Genomic DNA, 21,464 nt, shown 5'->3' with positions numbered 1-21,464 from the left:
TTACCGGGAAGTAGCGCGGTATATGGGGAACGGCTTTGTACTTCTGTTATGTGGCCATCCTCAGACTGTGTTACATATGACAGGTTCTGGAGATACTAAATATAACAGCAGGAATGTAACACCTTCCTGGGAGAGGCCAGGTACACAGCGCACCCGTGACATGGCGGGATGGACCCACCGAGGAACGTCTCCAGCACAGAACAGTACTCATACAAACACTGCTAATGAGAAGGAACGACAGGTACAAAGATTGCGTAGGCTTGGAGCAGGCGCAGTGCGCAAATCGCACACGATACGGATTCTTCATCAGCCCCTGAATGGGCAACAAAAAAGTATTATTTCATTTTTATATTACATACAACCAGTGGGTCGACTGTCCTGTAGACTTGTCCTCTAGGTACGGCCGGCTCCATCCGCTGCGTCATCACCAGAACTTTAAATAGTGCCATGAAAAATGTATTCTCAATACTCCGCTGAAACCTGATGGGCATTAAATGGTAGTAGGAGGGCGGCGATGGGTACCATGCGGGCTCGTTAAAGCTGATCCACCGATCATCAGCTGGAGAGGTAGACACTAAGAAGCCCATTTCTCAACAAATGTTAGCCATTTAAAACGAATCCAGCCAATTAGCCCCCAACTGTCATTTTTCAAACAATTGAGGAGGACTACACATGATGGAGGTGATTCTGATTGACACAAAAAAGTGGCAAAATTTGCCATCATTTTCATAGGAACGGCCATGAAACGCTGGATGTCCCCATGGGCGCAACCGATGTCCGCCGCGCCCCCATCCGCTCTGCTGCGTGTGAATGTGCACAAAGAGGCTGTACATGCGCATAACTGTTTATGCGCAGTATCTGAACATCGCTCAGGGATCAAATGAATTAGAATGAGGGCTCACAGCAGCTGATTGGCTGATTACATGCAATGAGTTTTAAATAGCTAAAACTTGTTGATTACTACAATAGCCCCTAGATTCTCTGGTAGAAAATGAAGAACGCCGGCCGGTTCCCGTGTTCTGGTGATTATCAGACACGTCTGTACGGCTCCTGGATTGTGGATTGTGGATCCCAGTGCTAGGAGAGTACACTGCCAGGCCGCAGTGTACACGTGGGGTATTTGACACACGTACGCTATGTTTACACAGGGACATATTATGAAGCTCGCCACAAGTAACATTCCCCCTGTAATTGTGCCGCATCTGTGCTAATGGACAGCGATTTCATTATATTACCTGAGGGCCTAGGACTGACTGAAGAACATGTACAAACAGCTGAGGCATTCAGCCAATCAGGGCTGTTCCTCTCGTGGGGTGAGGGCAGAGTCGCTGATCACAGGGGTCCCTCCCCGCTTCCCATCTCCTACATCATATCCCCCTGAATGTAGCATTCTCTCCTATTACCCCCACACTGTGCACCATCGCCATAAGCGTCATCTTCGTAGCCTGTGAACGCTATCAGTGTGGGGAGATTCTGCCTGGTAACCGGGAATGACCCCCACTGATAGCATTCATAGTGCGTTTACAAAGCCGCCAGGTTTTTAGTGTTTTCCCAGCGGGTCAGTCCCACCACGACAACGCAGCGGAACAATACTGTTGATCAACATGACGCCTCCCCAATTCCCCCAAATACAGGTATAGAGACCACCAAATTTACTAAGCGGCGGCTCAGGACACCGCAGAGGCTCGGCCTCCTATTAGCGCGGTCAGGGGTGCGGCTAAGTATGATTGACAAGAGGGCGAATCTTGGTGTAGATTACACAGAAGCGAATCAAGAACCCGTGTTCGTCCCTAGTCCTGATCCACCAGGAAACTGACCCTCCCTAAGGTGTATGATAATGTATAATTCCAGTGCATAGGGACAGACGTACTAAGCCTCAGAGAGAGATAAAGTGAAGTACCAGCCAACCAGCTCCTAACTTTCATTTGTCAAACCATCTATTTACTTGGGTGATGGACATAAAGTAGCAGTCAGCCAGGTCATAACTGTCATTTTTCAAACAGACTGTAACATGGCAGTTAAGGGCTAGATGGATGCTCCACTTTCTCTCAAGCTCCACTTTATCTTTCACCAATACGCAGAGTTGCCTACCCTGGACGGGAAGGTCCCGGAAATACCGGCATTGCACGTCGGGGGCAGGGCTAAATGACGCGATCACTGTAGACACGCCCACTAACAGGACAGCGCTATGTGGCTCCGCCCCCGAACTGGCTCTTTTTTACTACCGGGGATGGCCCCGCCCCCTGCCTAACAGAGCAGTAGTACTTACAGCGCAGACTCTGGAACCGGGCCCCTAGAGGATGGGTTGGGCCCTCAGGTGTACAGTATGCTATGGGACAGCCTGCATGACATGGAAACTCTATGATGTGATGCAAAAGCGACAGGAGGGTGCAGAGAAGCAGCCTGTTCCTCCATCTGAACACTTCTTCCCTCACATAACTACTGCCCCTCAGGCTCTCCTGGTGCTGACATTCCGGAACAGTGCCGGATGTGTGACTCACAACAGCCCCAGGGGGTCACAGAGCAGTGAGATGTGAGTCAGGGCACCGGGGAGTCTTCACCACAGGGAAACTGGGGCTATCTCCTATATATTTGGCTACATCTGTCACTCAAAGTGGGTGTCTGTGTCTATAACGCTCTGTTCCTGGACTTTCCTCTTAATGTGTGATTGCCTTCATCTGTGCTGAACACCTTTCTGAGAAATTAACCTGTTTAAAACAAGTGATGGCAATCATACATTAAGGGGAAGTCTAGAAACAGAGCATTGTGTCCCTCCTGGAGAGGGTCATGTTGGGAGGTATGTGACAGAGAACCAGCCCAGTGAGCCCACAGACAGTGCCAGACACCCACTGCCTTCCCATGTTGCCCAGCACTGCTACTCCACAGCCACCAGGTGAGCGCCCCCCTCCCGCGATTTGCGGCAAAACCTACCCCCCCGCGCGCCCCCCCCCTCCCGCGATTCGCGACAAAAACACCCGCTCCCCCGCGACCCCCCCTACCGCGATTCGCTGCAAAAAGAACCCCCCCACGACCCCTCCCGCAATTTGCTGCATAACCATCACCCCGCGACCCCCCCCTCCCGCGAATCGCGGCAAACCCTCCCCCGTGACCCCCCCCCCCCCCGATTCGCGGAAAAACACCCCCACCGCGACCTCCCTCCCGCGATTCGCGGCAAAAAGAACCCCCCCGCGACCCCCCCTTGCACGATTGGCGGCACCCCCCCTGCGACCCCCCTCCCGCGATTCGCGTCACCCCATCCCCCCTAAATTCGCAGCAGCCCCAGGATTAAATGGCACATGCAAAACACTGACATGGCTATGGTCGACAATGAAAAAGGTTGACATGAGTTTTTGAAGATTTATTTTAAATTTTTTTAAATTTTTCATATTCATTGTCATGTGTCGACATGGACACCAATGAAGTGGCACACTTATGTCAACATTAACATGTGTTGACCTTTCTGTGTTGATTTTTTCTTGTGGCGATTCGCGTCACACCCCCCCGCAACCCCCCCTCCCGCGATTCGCGGCACCCCCCGTGACCCCCCCACCTCCCGCAATTCGCGGCAACCCCCCACTGGAACCCCTGTGAACCCCGCCCTCCCGCGATTCGCGGCACCCACCCCTGCGACCCCCCTCCCGCAATTCGCGGCACCCCCCCCCCGTGATTCGCGGCAGCTCCAGAATTAAATTGCACATGGAAAACACTGACATGGCTATGGTCGACAATGAAAAAGGTTGACATGAGTTTTTGAAGTTTGTCATTTTTTGAATATTTTCAGATTCATTCTCATGTGTCGACATGGACACCAATGAAGTGCCACACTTATGTCAACATTTACATGTGTTGACCTTTCTGTGTTGATTTTTTCTTGTGGCGATTCGCGTCACACCCCCCCGCAACCCCCCCTCCCGCGATTCGCGGCACCCCCCGTGACCCCCCACCTCCCGCAATTCGCGGCAACCCCCCACTGGAACCCCTGTGAACCCCGCCCTCCCGCGATTCGCGGCACCCACCCCCGCGACACCCCCTCCCGCAATTCGCGGCACCCCCCCGTGATTCGCGGCAGCTCCAGAATTAAATTGCACATGGAAAACACTGACATGGCTATGGTCGACAATGAAAAAGGTTGACATGAGTTTTTGAAGTTTGTCATTTTTTGAATATTTTCAGATTCATTCTCATGTGTCGACATGGACACCAATGAAGTGCCACACTTATGTCAACATTTACATGTGTTGACCTTTCTGTGTTGATTTTTTCTTGTGGCGATTCGCGTCACACCCCCCCGCAACCCCCCCTCCCGCGATTCGCGGCACCCCCCGTGACCCCCCACCTCCCGCAATTCGCGGCAACCCCCCACTGGAACCCCTGTGAACCCCGCCCTCCCGCGATTCGCGGCACCCACCCCCGCGACACCCCCTCCCGCAATTCGCGGCACCCCCCCGTGATTCGCGGCAGCTCCAGAATTAAATTGCACATGGAAAACACTGACATGGCTATGGTCGACAATGAAAAAGGTTGACATGAGTTTTTGAAGTTTGTCATTTTTTGAATATTTTTAGATTCATTCTCATGTGTCGACATGGACACCAATGAAGTGCCACACTTATGTCAACATTTACATGTGTTGACCTTTCTGTGTTGATTTTTTCTTGTGGCGATTTGCGTCACACTTCCCCCCCGCCACAACCCCCACTCCCGCGATTCACGGCACACACACACACCTCCCCCGCGATTCTCGGCACCCCACCCCGTGACCCCCCCTCCCGTGATTCACGCCACACCCCCGCGACCCCCCCTCCCATGATTCGTCGCAACCCCCGCCCCGTAACCCCCCCTCCCGCGATTCGCGGCACCCACCCCCGCGACCCCCCCTCCCGCAATTCGCGGCACCCCCCCCCCCCGCGCGATTCGCGGCAGCTCCAGAATTAAATTGCACATGGAAAACACTGACACGGCTATGGTCGACAATGAAAAAGGTTGACATGAGTTTTTGAAGTAATTTTTTTCATTTTTTGAATGTTTTCATATTCATTCTCATGTGTCGACATGGACACCAATGAAGTGCCACACTTATGTCAACATTTACATGTGTTGACCTTTCTGTGTTGATTTTTTCTTGTGGCGATTCGCGCCTCACCCCCCCACCCCCCCCGCAACCCCCACTCCCGCGATTCACGGCACACACACACCCCCCCCGCGATTCTCGGCACCCCACCCCGTGTCCCCCCCTCCCGTGATTCACGGCACACCCCCCGCGACCCCCCCTACCATGATTTGCCGCAACCCCCGCCCCCGTAACCCCCCTCCCGCGATTTGCGGCAACCCACCCCGCGACCCCCCTCCCACGATTCTCTGCAATCCCTCCCCTCCCGCGATTCGCAGCATCCACCCCCCCACAACCCCCCCTCCTGCAATTCGCGGCACCCCCCGCGACCCCCCCTCCTGCAATTCGCGGCACCCTCCGCGACCCCCCCTCCCGCGATTCGCGGACACCTAAGTTGCAATACAGGCATCTTTCATACAATTCTAACCATATTTCTCATATACAAACGTTCACAAATTAAGGGGGCGCAGCCCCTTACGACGGTGTGAAGAGCGCCCGTAGGGTGCGATGAATCACCTAGTAATCTTATATTTATCTGCGTACAGCAACATCTCTGTCAGGAAATCACCCATTAGTCCAGCATCACTGAGACCACCCGAATTCCTGGCCTGTATGTGATACCTCTCTGTCAGGAAATCACCCATTAGTCCAGCATCACTGAGACCACCTGAATTCCTGGCCTGTATGTGATTTCTCTCTGTCAGGAAATCACCCATTAGTCCAGCATCACTGAGACCACCTGAATTCCTGGCCTGTATGTGATATCTCTCTGTCAGGAAATCACCCATTAGTCCAGCATCACTGAGACCACCTGAATTCCTGGCCTGTATGTGATACTTCTCTGTCAGGAAATCACCCATTAGTCCAGCATCACTGAGACCACCCGAATTCCTGGCCTGTATGTGATACCTCTCTGTCAGGAAATCACCCATTAGTCCAGCATCACTGAGAGAACCTGAATTCCTGGCCTGTATATGGCTCTGTCAGGAAATCACCCATTAGTCCAGCATCACTGAGACCACCTGAATTCCTGGCCTGTATGTGATACCTCTCTGTCAGGAAATCACCCATTAGTCCAGCATCACTGAGACCACCCAAATTGCTGGCCTGTATGCGATACCTCTCTGTCAGGAAATCACCCATTAGTCCAGCATCACTGAGACCACCTGAATTCCTGGCCTGTATGCGATACCTCTCTGTCAGGAAATCACCCATTAGTCCAGCATCACTGAGACCACCTGAATTCCTGGCCTGTATGTGATACCTCTCTGTCAGGAAATCACCCATTAGTCCAGCATCACTGAGAGCACCTGAATTCCTGGCCTGTATGTGATACCTCTCTGTCAGGAAATCACCCATTAGTCCAGCATCACTGAGACCACCTGAATTCCTGGCCTGTATGTGATACCTCTCTGTCAGGAGATCCGCCATTAGTCCAGCATCACTGAGACCACCCGAATTCCTGGCCTGTATGTGATACCTCTCTGTCAGGAAATCACCCATTAGTCCAGCATCACTGAGACCACCTGAATTCCTGGCCTGTATGTGATACCTCTCTGTCAGGAAATCACCCATTAGTCCAGCATCACTGAGAGAACCTGAATTCCTGGCCTGTATGCGATACCTCACTGTCAGGAAATCACCCATTAGTCCAGCATCACTGAGACCACCCGAATTCCAGGCCTGTATGTGATACCTCTCTGTCAGGAAGTCCCCCATTAGTCCAGCATCACTGAGAGCACCTGAATTCCTGGCCTGCATGTTATACCTCTCTGTCAGGAAATCACCCAGTAGTCCAGCATCACTGAGACCACCCGAATTCCTGGCCTGTATGTGATACCTCTCTGTCAGGAAATCACCCATTAGTCCAGCATCACTGAGACCACCCGAATTCCAGGCCTGTATGTGATACCTCTCTGTCAGGAAGTCCCCCATTAGTCCAGCATCACTGAGAGCACCTGAATTCCTGGCCTGCATGTTATACCTCTCTGTCAGGAAATCACCCAGTAGTCCAGCATCACTGAGAGCACCTGAATTCCTGGCCTGTATGTGATACCTCTCTGTCAGGAAATCACCCATTAGTCCAGCATCACTGAGACCACCTGAATTCCTGGCCTGTATGCGATACCTCTCTGTCAGGAAATCACCCATTAGTCCAGCATCACTGAGACCACCTGAATTCCTGGCCTGTATGTGATACCTCTCTGTCAGGAAATCACCCATTAGTCCAGCATCACTGAGACCACCTGAATTCCTGGCCTGCATGTTATACCTCTCTGTCAGGAAATCACCCATTAGTCCAGCATCACTGAGACCACCTGAATTCCTGGCCTGTATGTGATACCTCTCTGTCAGGAAATCACCCATTAGTCCAGCATCACTGAGACCACCTGAATTCCTGGCCTGTATGCGATACCTCTCTGTCAGGAAATCACCCATTAGTCCAGCATCACTGAGACCACCCGAATTCCTGGCCTGTATGTGATACCTCTCTGCTATTGTGGTGTCAGCCCTTCGGACGGTGTCTCCGAGCAGCGACTCACACAGTACCGGGAGAGATTGGGTGCTGCAGCCAGCTCCCAGTGTGACATCATACACCAGGTCCACATCTCCACGGTGACACACATCAGCTCGACACGCACAAAATGTTGACACAAGCAATAGGTCGGCATGGGAAAGGTTGACATTAAAAATAGTTCAACATCATTTTTCACTTTTTTTTGTGTCTTTTTCATACCTTACTATCCAAGTGGGCAGAGCGTGAGATTTGAAGAGTGCTCTCTTACTGCCACATTTTCCAGAGCACAATGGTGAGGCCACAACGCCAATTTAATTAAGAGCCTCATTTGGTATAGATGCGGCATCGTGGACATAAGTCACTCATAAAAAAATCACCCTTGCGCTATTAATATATAAATCAACAAATAAATGACTGTCTTACATCTAAGATAGTGTCAGAGATCACCCCTTACTCATACTGGTCCATCTTCAGCACCAGAGGGGAGATAAGTACAGTTGTGGTAGGAACTGTGGCGCCCACGCACTTCACTTACGCGTTTCAGAGTCAAAATCCTTTCCCAATGAATCAAGGCAAACTGCCTCCCCCCATCGACAGACTGACTGTCTGTTCTCATAGGCCTTTATTCAGATCTGATCGCAGTACAAATTTGTTTGGAAAATGGGCAAAACCATATGCACTGCAGGTGGGGCAGATGTAACATGTGCAGAGAGAGTTAGATTTGTGTGAGTTATGTTGTTTCTGTGCAGGGTAAATAACGGCTGCATTATTTTTACACTGCAATTTAGATTTCACTTTCAACACACCCCACCCAAATTTAACTCTCTTTGCACATGTTACATCTGCCCCACCTGCAGTGCACATGGTTTTGCCCATTTTCCAAACAAATTTGTACTGAGCTCAGATCTGAATATGGGCCATAGAGATACCAGAGACCGGAGGTGGACGGGAAGCAGGCGATTGGTAAAGGAGGGACAAGTGAGTAATGATAATCCTTGCAGTACATAAAATACTAAAAATATATTTTCATAAACATAATAAGCATCTAAATGGAAAAACAAAAACTCAATAAACCCATAACAGTAACAAGGACAGACACCACTGTAATGCGGAATACCCAACAATGACCTGACCTCCTCCGTGTGGGATTACATTGCTGGATAATGTTATCTAGTGCCATGTGTGGGTGATGTACATGGACTGGCAGCGCTGTGATCTGACAGCGGCTCTGTATCTGGGCACTTAGTCTGGCTCTGCCTGGCTCTGCCATCTGACAGTGGGGGGAGATGAGAAGTGCTCAGCTGGGCATATCTCCGTCCCTGCCAGCTGTGCTGGGTGCCCAGAGAAGAAAGGGGGTTTGTGTAATGGAGACCCTGTGCCGCCTCCACCACTTGCCACACTGCAACTGCTGAGAACACACGGGGACTGTTAGGGGGTTGTCACTGATTAGAAGCGGCACGGTTGTGTTATGTCAGTACCGTACATCACTTATAACCAAGGCCCTTATTCTGATCGGTGCGGATATATCCGCATGCGTTCGGCCCGCCGATGTTTTGTGTCTGCGCATGTGCAGAGGCGTCTCTGCGCATGTGCGAGCGGGGCGTACGGCCAAATTCCGCATGATATGTGAACACTCCGAACAGGGGGAGGAGAGGGGCGTGAAGGGCTATTTGTGCTCATTACCATATGCATACGCCCCGCGTTTCATGGGCGTTCCCATGCAAACGCTGGGCGTACGTATGGTAATGCGGCCGTGACGCACGTGTTGGGGGCGGACATATGACATCGCCGGATGTCAGCTGCCCGCCCAGATCTCTGCTTTTGCACGGAAAAATGTCCGTGTGGTCTAAAGTTGCGGGTGCTGGTGGAGCACTCGGTCCTGCATTCGATGGTCTGCGACCATCGAATGATGGGGGAGGTTCCCTTAGATGGAGGAGGCGTATTCCGTGAAAAATACACGTGCGGTCCGTTCGGACAGCTTCTTACCGCATACGGACGGAGTTGGCGATCCGTATGGAAGGCGGGGTTTCGCACGCACGGTCCTGGCCGCATAATCGGCTCCGGCCGCACCGATCAGAATAAGGGCCCAAGTCTGGAGGATCAGGTTTTACTGTGTCCATAGACTTAACTGCATGAAAATAAACATTACATGGGCCACATACCTCCCAGCATGCCCCTCTCCAGGAGGACACAATGCTCTGCTCCTGGACTTCCCTGGTAATGTATGATTGCCAGCACCTGTGGTGACACCTTTCTTATCAGTTACCTAGCTCCCCACAGGTGATGGCAATCCTACATTACCAGGGATGTCCAGGAACAGAGCATTGGGGCAGATGTATCAACCAGCGTTAAGTGCAAAAATGCACTTAACGCTGGTTAACTGGGGGGGATTATGTCTATCCCTAATGTATTACTAGCGCACCTAACGTGCGCTAGTGACAGCCCGCTGAGTTACGCTCGGGGGGGCTGTCCCTGCAATCCCCCCCAGGGATTAACGGCCGGGGCGATGTATTAACAGCCTTCAAGGCGTTAATTCGCCCCGGCCGCTTCGCCAGCTCAGGGCTAGCGTTGTCCTATCCCCCACTATGGGGACAACGCTAGCCCTGCGTCTGGCTTGGGCTGCGCTGGAGATCTCGCGGTTTTAGCGAGATCTCGCGCATGCCCATTAAGCCGGGCAGGGGGGGCGACGGCGAGTGCGCATGTGCGGGGCGGCGAGGGAGATGATAAGGAGAGCCGTTAACGCAGGGGATAACGGCTCTCCTTATCGGCATGGGGGATGTTAATACATCTCCCCAGTTACGAGTGCCCGCTTCTCCTCGTTATGCAGGAGAAGCGGGACGTTATGTCAGAAGCGCAAAAGGGGGGGGTTAGTACATCTGCCCAATTGTGTCCACCCTGCTAAAGGGGGAGCACGTTATCATCACTCTGCTAAAGGGGGAGCACGTTATCATCACTCTGCTAAAGGGGGAGCACGTTATCATCACTCTGCTAAAGGGGGAGCACGTTATCATCACTCTGCTAAAGGGGGAGCACGTTATCATCACTCTGCTAAAGGGGGCGCACGTTATCATCACTCTGCTAAAGGGGGAGCACGTTATCATCACTCTGCTAAAGGGGAGCACGTTATCACCACCCTGCTAAAGGGGGCGCACTTTATCACCTCCCTGCTAAAGGGGGCGCACGTTATCATCACTCTGCTAAAGGGGGAGCACGTTATCATCACTCTGCTAAAGGGGAGCACGTTATCATCACTCTGCTAAAGGGGGCGCACTTTATCACCACCCTGCTAAAGGGGGAGGGCGTTATCATCACTCTGCTAAAGGGGGAGCACGTTATCATCACTCTGCTAAAGGGGGAGCACGTTATCATCACCCTGCTATAGGGGGAGCATGTTATCACCGCTCTGCTAAAGGGGGAGCACGTTATCACCGCTCTGCTAAAGGGGGCGCACGTTATCATCGCTCTGCTAAAGGGGGCGCACGTTATCACCGCCCTGCTAAAGGGGGCGCACGTTATCATCACCCTGCTAAAGGGGGAGCGCGTTATCATCACTCTGCTAAAGGGGAGCGCGTTATCACCACCCTGCTAAAGGGGGAGCACGTTATCACCACCCTGCTAAAGGGGGCGCATGTTATCACCACTCTGCTAAAGGGGGCGCATGTTATCACCACTCTGCTAAAGGGGGTGCATGTTATCATCACTCCGCTAAAGGGGGAGCACGTTATCATCACTCTGCTAAAGGGGGAGCACGTTATCATCACTCTGCTAAAGGGGGAGCACGTTATCATCACTCTGCTAAAGGGGGAGCACGTTATCACCACCCTGCTAAAGGGGGAGCACGTTATCATCACCCTGCTAAAGGGGGAGCACGTTATCATCACTCTGCTAAAGGAGGAGCACGTTATCATCACTCTGCTAAAGGGGGAGCACGTTATCACCACCCTGCTAAAGGGGGAGCGCGTTATCATCACCCTGCTAAAGGGGGAGCGCGTTATCACTCTGCTAAAGGGGGAGCACGTTATCATCACTCTGCTAAAGGAGGAGCACGTTATCATCACTCTGCTAAAGGGGGAGCACGTTATCACCACCCTGCTAAAGGGGGAGCGCGTTATCATCACCCTGCTAAAGGGGGAGCGCGTTATCACCACCCTGCTAAAGGGGGAGTGCGTTATCATCACCCTGCTAAAGGGGCGCACGTTATCATCACTCTGCTAAAGGGGGCGCACGTTATCATCACCCTGCTAAAGGGGGAGCACGTTATCACCACCCTGCTAAAGGGGGAGCACGTTATCACCACCCTGCTAAAGGGGGAGCACGTTATCATCACCCTGCTAAAGGGAGAGCACGTTATCATCACTCCGCTAAAGGGGGAGCACGTTATCATCACTCCGCTAAAGGGGGCGCGCGTTATCATCACTCTGCTAAAGGGGGCGCACGTTATCATCACCCTGCTAAAGAGGGAGCACGTTATCTCCACTCTGCTAAAGGGGGCGCACGTTATCATCACTCTGCTAAAGGGGGAGCACGTTATCATCGCCCTGCTAAAGGGGAGCACGTTATCACCACCCTGCTAAAGGGGGCGCACGTTATCACCATTTTGTCACGACTTACCTCTGCCATCTGTCCTGAATCTTGGGAGATTCTCCTCGCTGGGACAGCAGCTCACCAGCACCATGAGTTCCCTGTCTGCTGCTCTGCAAACAAGCTGCGCACTGTGCTGCTGGCTGCTGATTAGCCACCTGTGTGTACTCCAGATTGCTCCAGTAATCACAGACTGGCTGTTATTTGTTTTCCTGTCTGCATCCACTGAGCACCGCCATGTTGGAGGTGACTACCAGTAACCAATGGCTGACCAGAGGATATTCTTGAACCAATCACAGCGAGTTGGTGCCTATAAAGCCTGTCCAGCCAGTACACCGTCACTTTTGCTGTAGTGCACATAAGTAGGAAATATAGAGTGTAAGCTCCACTGGGGCAGGGACTGATGTGAATGTTCAGATAGAGTAGTCTCTGTAGAGCATTGTATAAATAACTGTTAATAAATAAACATACCTCCCAACTGTCCCGTTTACCGTGGTAACATCCCGGTTTTTAGGGACGTTCCTGTGGCCCGCTCGGGGCCAGCAGTGTCAGCATCTATTTCCCGCAGGGAGAGGGGCAGCAGTGGCAAAATAGGGGTGTGGCCTCGCACGTGTGATGCTATTTGAAGGCCACGCAACGCCACCTCACCACGAGGCCACCCCCCCAAAACGTTGGGGGGGGGGGGTTGGGGGGGGGGGGGGGTGGCATCTTCTTCCAAGGCAGGCTATGCTGTGTGTCACCAGCTCCATTAATGATGATCCCTTGTCCAGTCATCCCAGTGGCAAACAAAGGATATTTTCTGGGTGGGTTTCCTCCAATGTTTTTTTTTTTTACAATATAACTTAGCCCCACCCTTTTGTGGTAACATGCTATAATTCGCGGGTCTATCAGGAGGGGGCGGGAATAAAATGATATGATGATGACTCTAACGGAATCTCATCATATTGGCTCTGCCCCTCCTCGTTCACCCACGAGTTGGCGCAAGGGGGCGGGGCGTTGTAACATCATTCCTGCTTTCCTGTCATATGGTTTCTGGGTACAGTAGGGATGAAGCCATCAGTGCAGTTGCCATCGATGGTTACCATCAATATTGATTCTGCAACCAACCATCGATACTTAAAAACTATATGATGGACAACCATCGATAGTTTTAGCTATCGATGGTCATCCATTCTCTTTGACTGACTTGCCCATAGGCTAATCAGAACATAGGGGTGGGGCTTCAGGGTTGTCGGGGGCGGGGTTATGATCCGTGTCCCTGCACCTTAAAAAAAAAAAATTGTGGCTGCTGTGCCATCGATGTAGGGAAACCATCTGGTTCTCCCTCATCAATGGCAAAAGTATTGGACATCGTCCATAAACCATCGATGATTTCCCATCACTAGTATTCAGACCCTCCCCATCCCCTTCGTGTGCGCTACTGCATCCGATTTGTGTAGCTAGTACAGAGCCCAGCGACAGACAGCAGCAATGTGTCTGCATTGTACATTGCACCAGAAGCACAAGCAGATATTCTTCCTGCGCTGGTAATAATGTCACTTGTCACCGGCTTATCTGACGGATCTGGAGAATCTATTATTCAGATGGAACAAAAGTCCAGATCGACTTTACTGATAGCGAAGAATTCACGTTGATCTGTAGATGAAGTGCAAAGGCAGAGTTCTATATAGAGAGGGGCAAAGGGTATTCTGCCTGTAGGTCCCGTTCTCTGCCTGTAGGTCCCGTTCTCTGCCTGTAGGTCCCGGTCTCTGCCTGTAGGTCCCGGTCTCTGCCTGCAGACCCCGTTCTCTGCCTGCAGGTCCCGTTCTCTGCCTGTAGGCACCGGTCTCTGCCTGTAGGCATCGGTCTCTGCCTGTAGGTCCCGTTCTCTGCCTGTAGGTCCCGTTCTCTGCCTGTAGGTCCCGGTCTCTGCCTGTAGGCCCCGTTTTCTGCCTGTAGGCACCGGTCTCTGCCTGTAGGCACCGGTCTCTGCCTGTAGGTCCCGTTCTCTGCCTGTAGGTCCCGGTCTCTGCCTGTAGGTCCCGTTCTCTGCCTGTAGGTCCGGCTCTCTGCCTGTAGGTCCCGTTCTCTGCCTGTAGGTCCGGTTCTCTGCCTGTAGGTCCCGTTCTCTGCCTGTAGGTCCCGGTCTCTGCCTGTAGGCCCAGTTCTCTGCCTGTAGGTCCCGTTCTCTGCCTGTAGGTCCCGTTCTCTGCCTGTAGGCCCCGTTCTCTGCCTGTAGGTCCCGTTCTCTGCCTGTAGGCCCCGTTCTCTGCCTGTAGGTCCCGGTCTCTTCCTGTAGGTCCCGGTCTCTGCCTGTAGGTCCCGGTCTCTGCCTGCAGGTCCCGTTATCTGCCTTTAGGTCCCGTTATCTGCCTGTAGGTTCCGTTATCTGCCTGTAGGTCCCGGTCTCTGCCTGCAGGTCCCGGTCTCTGCCTGCAGGTCCCGTTCTCTGCCTGAAGGTCCCGGTCTCTGCCTGTAGGTCCCGGTCTCTGCCTGTAGGTCCCGTTCTCTGTCTGCCTGTAGGTCCCGTTCTCTGCCTGTAGGCACCGTTCTCTGCCTGTAGGCATCGGTCTCTGCCTGTAGGTCCCGGTCTCTGCCTGTAGGTCCCGTTCTCTGTCTGCCTGTAGGTCCCGTTCTCTGCCTGTAGGCACCGTTCTCTGCCTGTAGGCATCGGTCTCTGCCTGTAGGTCCCGTTCTCTGCCTGTAGGTCCCGTTCTCTGCCTGTCAGTCCCGGTCTCTGCCTGTAGGTCCCGGTCTCTGCCTGTAGGTCCCGGTCTCTGCCTGTAGGTCCCGGTCTCTGCCTGTAGGCCCCGTTCTCTGCCTGTAGGCCCCGGTCTCTGCCTGAAGGCCCCGGTCTCTGCCTGTAGGTCCCGTTCTCTGCCTGTAGGTCCCGTTCTCTGCCTGTAGGTCCCGTTCTCTGCCTGTAGGCCCCGGTCTCTGCCTGGAGGCCCCGTTCTCTGCCTGTAGGTCCCGTTCTCTGCCTGTAGGTCCCGGTCTCTGCCTGTAGGCCCCGGTCTCTGCCTGGAGGCCCCGTTCTCTGCCTGTAGGTCCCGTTCTCTGCCTGTAGGTCCCGGTCTCTGCCTGTAGGCCCCGTTCTCTGCCTGTAGGCCCCGGTCTCTGCCTGTAAGTCCCGTTCTCTGCCTGTAGGTCCCGTTCTCTGCCTGTAGGTCCCGGTCTCTGCCTGTAGGTCCCGTTCTCTGCCTGTAGGTCCCGTTCTCTGCCTGTAGGTCCTGTTCTCTGTCTGCCTGTAGGTCCCGGTCTCTGCCTGTAGGTCCCGTTCTCTGCCTGTAGGTCCCGTTCTCTGCCTGTAGGTCCCGGTCTCTGCCTGTAGGTCCCGGTCTCTGCCTGTAGGTCCCGGTCTCTGCCTGTAGGTCCCGTTCTCTGCCTGTTCTATGCCGACATGTGGGGAATAGGCTACTTCATATAGTCTTAAAACTCTATTTCCCTGTACGCCTTTAACCTGGGCTGAATTGTAGCATCCTGTGCTGTTCAGCCTTGTTGCCATGTTGCCATGGGAGACAGCACAGAGCTTGAGGCAAGTCTGTTCAGGGCAAGTCCGTACAGGGGCATAATATACTTCTTCTCAACTGACACTGGTCCATGCAGGGCCCCTACACGAAATCCCAGGCCCAGGTGTTACTCAGTCACCCCCTCTGGGAACACTCTTTCCATAGTCTCCGTTTGCACCAAAGGAGAACATTGTATTTATACAGTATTACACTATTGTATATTCTCTCCCCTCTTTATTCCATAAATGACGAATCTTGGAATTTATGTGAGGGTGAAAACTGATCTGGAGGACAAACACCCTATCTGGACATTCCTGTAGCGCATGTGAGACCTTTCCATTATTATCCATACGAGTGGTACGGTGACCGTCTGTATAGTCTTATATGCAGCTTGTGGAGTTGCAGCGCCTGTGGTAACATTTATATTTCTATATTGATTACCCAGTCCCCCGGGCCCCGCCCCACACCTCTGCTCCCCTGGCTGTAATCACATCTGCCTCAGATCCCCAACGTGGTATTATTATGTGGTTCCTATGACAACACTCCCTCCGGCCACTGGAAATGCTGCATCCGTGTAGAATATGACTGTACGATAAGTGATCAGAGTGTCACACAAATGGCCGATGTTTATGCAGGTCTGCGTCGCTGTGTGAATAGCATGCACCTCTGAAGAAGTCCCTATATGGAATACATTTTTTTTACAATTTTAAGCCCCAACTTCAGAATAGCATCCACTCCGGTGGGCACCTAACACGAACTGAGGATTCTGGGATGCACTTGGAGGAGCCTACCTCTCTGAAAACTTTAGGATAGGTGCCTGGCTCCTACGGACCCTCCTACATCCCAATGTGAAGCTGTGTCACCAGGACCATTGAAAGAGAAAACAGGGTTGCCGACTTTTACAGTCTCCTCCCCAGGAGAACCCTGGACAGGAGACTGTCAGCATCACTCCTGGGGGCGGGGCCTGATGGAGACATCATCAGTCCCTGCCCCCAGTAATGCAAATCTCCAATGAGGGGGCGGGGCTAAATATGAACAATCTGCATAATTAGCCCCACCCCCTTCCAGCAAAAAGCCGCAAACCGCGGCAATTTAAAGCTTCTGCCACCGGGGACATGCGGTATGCGGGAGGGTTGCCCACCTTGATGGATAACCATCGATAATTTTAGCTATCGATGGTAATCCCTTATCTTTGACTGACTGTCCTGTGAGCCAATCAGAACTCGGGTTCTCATTTGCCATCAATGTATGGAAACCATCTGTTTCTCCCACATCAATGGCAAAAGTATTCAACATCGGCCATCCCTACCAATAAGCCCGGTCCACAGGAGTGAGTCCGATTAGCCGTAATCCCCACAGCAGTGAACAATATCGATACTGTAAAAACAATGGCATTATAATCTTCACCATTGCGCTATGGAACCTATTCTGGTTGCGCATTTCTCTGCATTTGCATACGTTGAACATTCTGTTCGCCGGGTGGATGCACTCTACAATGCGGGGGGGGGGGGGGGGGGAGGGGTGCGTTGGGCGCCGGGTAGACTAATTACCAAATGTGGGAACGCCCAGCATTTCATGCTAGGCTTTCTCATGGTAATGAGAGCATGATGGACAGGCGGGGGACGGGCAGCTGACATCACCGGCTGCTGACATCACAAGGCTGCAAATTCACAGCCTTGCGAGCCAACCAGAATAACCCCCTCTGTCTAGACGTGATCAGCCCGTGGTCCCAGAACCACAACCGATCCTAGGGGACACTAAGGGAGCTTACTCTGTCCCACCATGCCCCAGTATATGAGAGGAACGTCCCAGTTGTGCCTAGCAGTCACAGATGATTGAGTGCGCAGGACGATGCATGATTAAACCTTCATCTCATCGAGGTTGACAGGCGCTGGGCAGTTGCTGGCTATCCCGTTACAACACATGCTGTGATCGGCCATCTGCACACGTGTTCTGGACATCTAGGCAAACATATATATCAATGCACAACTGCAGGTCTCTCACATATGGCCAACTGTCCGGCAGAGAGGTGGGAGGTGGGACGTGCCTCACGGTATCAGACAGCACCGAGAGCCTGGAGACTTTACAGAGCGCTACGCAGATCGAACTGCAGTCTAGGATAAAATAATAATAATAATTTCTCAAACTTCATATCATAAATGTTGTTCCAAAATTTGCATAATAAACCCATGAGAACAGAGGCTTGAGGGACTCCGATAGAGAGGGGAGCAGGTGAGTTTTAGCAAGGAAAAAAAAAAAAAAAAGGTACCTTGCGGACAGTTTTGGTCTACCGCAGACATACCCCCCCCCAATAACACAATATCTAATTTTTTAATAAATGGTTGTGGGTCTTAAGTGCAAAATGCTCTCTAGTTGTCTCCTGTGCTCTCAGTGTTCTCCCCTCCACTGTGGAAGGGGATACTTGGAGACGCAAGGGCTGCTGGGAGATGTAGTTCTCCTAGCAGTAGGCTGCGATGGGGGTACAGTAGCAAATGCAGGATTTCTAGAGGGAGTTTCCAAATGCAGTCCACAAATTTTCCACTGGTACATTGGAGCAAGTTCGGGAGCCTGGGGGAGCCCTAGTAGAACCTAGTAACGACTCTAGACATTAATGTACACACTAGTGTTTTTATACACCGGAGACTGTATGGATTATACAGTACTAATATATAACACTATATATCTATACATTAATATAGGATGTATAAAACTTTTAAATAATATTAATAAGTTGTCAGGAAAAGGTTAAACATACCATAATGATTAAATACACAAACTTAATAGAACCAGTACTGCACTTTAAAAGCTCACATTCTCCCACCTCATGGTAAGGCTCCTGTCTCTTCTTCCTGGCAACTGCTCTCTGGTCCAGTGCACTGACTGAGGACACAGCAAACTTGACGGAATAATCTACTACCATTGGGCATGTGCAGCAGTGCCGCTCTGTCCCTTACACTGCAGGATGTGGCGACAACTCCAGTAATCATATTATATACCAGTGCTGTTGTCAAAATTAGAACCACTTGCCATGAGGATGGGGGTTTTTGGGCAACCAGAAACCACCCCTGCATTTGCCTATGGGGTAATACACTCCACACCAATGAGTCACTCACAACCACTAACACATATTTATGCACACTTACACACACTCAGACACATCACAGGCACCTCCCATATGGGACAATTTATCATTTATAATTTGCGGCGAAATACCCGTTTTCAGGGAGAAGCCGCAGATATTAAGTATCCCCTGAATGTTCCAGGAATGTTCTCCCTGTCACTACCTGCCTCTCCCTGTCACCAACTGCCTCTCCCTGTCACTACCTGCCTCTTCCTGTCACCACCTGCCTCTCCCTGTAACCCCTGCCTCTCCCTGTCACCACCTGCCTCTCCCTGTAACCCCTGCCTCTCCCTGTCACTACCTGCCTCTCCCTGTCACCCCTGCCTCTCCCTGTCACTACCTGCCTCTCCCTGTCACCCCTGCCTCTCCCTGTCACCCCTGCCTCTCCCTGTCACTACCTGCCTCTCCCTGTCACCCCTGCCTCTCCCTGTCACCAACTGCCTCTCCCTGTCACTACCTGCCTCTTCCTGTCACCACCTGCCTCTCCCTGTCACTACCTGCATCTCCCTGTCACCACCTGCCTCTCCCTGTCACTACCTGCATCTCCCTGTCACCACCTGCCTCTCCCTGTAACCCCTGCCTCTCCCTGTCACCACCTGCCTCTCCCTGTCACTACCTGCCTCTCCCTGTCACCCCTGCCTCTCCCTGTCACTACCTGCCTCTCCCTGTCACCCCTGCCTCTCCCTGTCACCCCTGCCTCTCCCTGTCACTACCTGCCTCTCCCTGTAACCCCTGCCTCTCCCTGTCACTACCTGCATCTCCCTGTCACTACCTGCCTCTCCCTGTTACCACTTGCCTCTCCCTGTCACTACCTGCCTCTCCCTGTCACCCCTGCCTCTCCTTGTCACCCCTGCCTCTCCCTGTCACCCCTGCCTCTCCCTGTCACTACCTGCCTCTCCCTGTCACTACCTGCCTCTCCCTGTAACCCCTGCCTCTCCCTGTCACTACCTGCATCTCCCTGTCACTACCTGCCTCTCCCTGTTACCACTTGCCTCTTCCTGTCACTACCTGCCTCTCCCTGTCACCCCTGCCTCTCCTTGTCACCCCTGCCTCTCCCTGTCACCCTTGCCTCTCCCTGTCACTACCTGCCTCTCCCTGTAACCCCTGCCTCTCCCTGTCACTACCTGCATCTCCCTGTCACTACCTGCCTCTCCCTGTTACCACTTGCCTCTCCCTGTCACTACCTGCCTCTCCCTGTCACCCCTGCCTCTCCTTGTCACCCCTGCCTCTCCCTGTCACCCCTGCCTCTCCCTGTCACTACCTGCCTCTCCCTGTCACTACCTGCCTCTCCCTGTAACCCCTGCCTCTCCCTGTCACTACCTGCATCTCCCTGTCACTACCTGCCTCTCCCTGTCACCCCTGCCTCTCCCTGTCACTACCTGCCTCTCCCTGTCACTACCTGCCTCTCCCTGTAACCCCTGCCTCTCCCTGTCACTACCTGCATCTCCCTGTCACTACCTGCCTCTCCCTGTCACCCCTGCCTCTCCTTGTCACCACCTGCCTCTCCACAGAAGGAATCTCTGATCCCTGCTGCGATCCCCCCTGATCCGCCGCCGGCCGCATCCCCCATAGGTTTCACAGTGGGTTTCTGGGCTACCGCCATTCTAGCCGAGTGACCACGGCACCTGGCTGAGAGCATTGCAGGGACCCTTTCGGAGCCCTGTCCCCCATGGTGGTAATATTCCTCCCAGATCGCATTGTCTCCATGATCCTACTTACATGGGCCCCACACTCACCCTGTTGCAGAAGAATCTGCTGCCGACGCTGGATGAAGAAGTCTCCGCATTGGAAGCTAAGTAATTACTGACTAATTAAGCTAATTGGAAACTTCCAATTGCTTAATTAGTCCTCAGGGGTCCTGGGGCCATCAGGGTCCCAAAACACGTCCGGATGACTAAGATAAATCCGACTTCCTCTGGAGATGTGAGGAAATAGATGCGGAGATTTCTATAGAAAGCGTCCTCAATAGAAATCACTGCGTCCCCGTTTTTCTTTTTTTTTTGTGTGCTAATGAAATAGCAGAATCCGGTGGCTGCAGGAATAAATCTGCACCGTGTTTTTTTTTTTTTATTGAATCCCCCCCAAGGAATCCATTTGTCAATAATCACATTTGCAGTGTGATCTGGGTGCGATATTAGCTAACTCTGCCCGAGCGCCTCACTGTTCACCCGCTATGGCCGGGTCTCTGCCCTCCTGTACCGGGTCTCCTCCGCATGCGCACTCTACTGACCACGGACATGCTACGGCCATTGCTGGGGAGGGTTCTATAGGAACCCGCTCCTGGTAGTCTTTGCCAAGTGTAGCCGCTAGGGCAGAACTAAGGGGCTCACTGCTGCTTCTGTCACCCACTGTTTTTCCTGATCACACTCTGACTCTCCCTGTAACCCCCTGCCTCTCCCTGTCACCACCTATCTCTCCCTGTCACCCCCTTCCTCTCCCTGTCATCACCTATCTCTCCCTGCCTCTCCCTGTCATCACCTATCTCTCCCTGCCTCTCCCTGTCATCACCTATCTCTCTCTGCCTCTCCCTGTCACCACCTGCCTCTCCGTCACTACCTGCCTCTCCCTGTCACCCCTGCCTCTCCCTGTCACCACCTGCCTCTCGCTGTCACACCTGCCTATTCCTGTCACTTCCTGCCTCTCCCT

The 21,464-nt window shown here is 52.7% G+C and overlaps 1 protein-coding gene across 1 annotated transcript in view; it reads right to left on the bottom strand.

The window, feature by feature from the left end:
• The window catches only part of NINJ2 (ninjurin 2), a 35,116-nt gene extending 22,723 nt beyond the window's left edge, over nt 1-12,393 (bottom strand). The window contains exon 1 of the mRNA XM_083180978.1: nt 12,240-12,393. Within this exon, the coding sequence (XP_083037104.1) occupies nt 12,240-12,248 (9 nt within the window). The 5' untranslated portion in view covers nt 12,249-12,393. The remainder of the gene's footprint in view (nt 1-12,239) is intronic.
• Between the last annotated feature and the right edge of the window lie 9,071 nt (nt 12,394-21,464).

The sequence above is a fragment of the Crinia signifera genome, chromosome 4 (assembly GCF_055691185.1).
Source record: "Crinia signifera chromosome 4, ASM5569118v1, whole genome shotgun sequence".
In the NCBI taxonomy this organism is placed as follows: Eukaryota; Metazoa; Chordata; class Amphibia; order Anura; family Myobatrachidae; genus Crinia; species Crinia signifera.
Note: the sequence above shows the minus strand (reverse complement) of the source record. Positions and strands in the feature narration are given on the sequence as shown.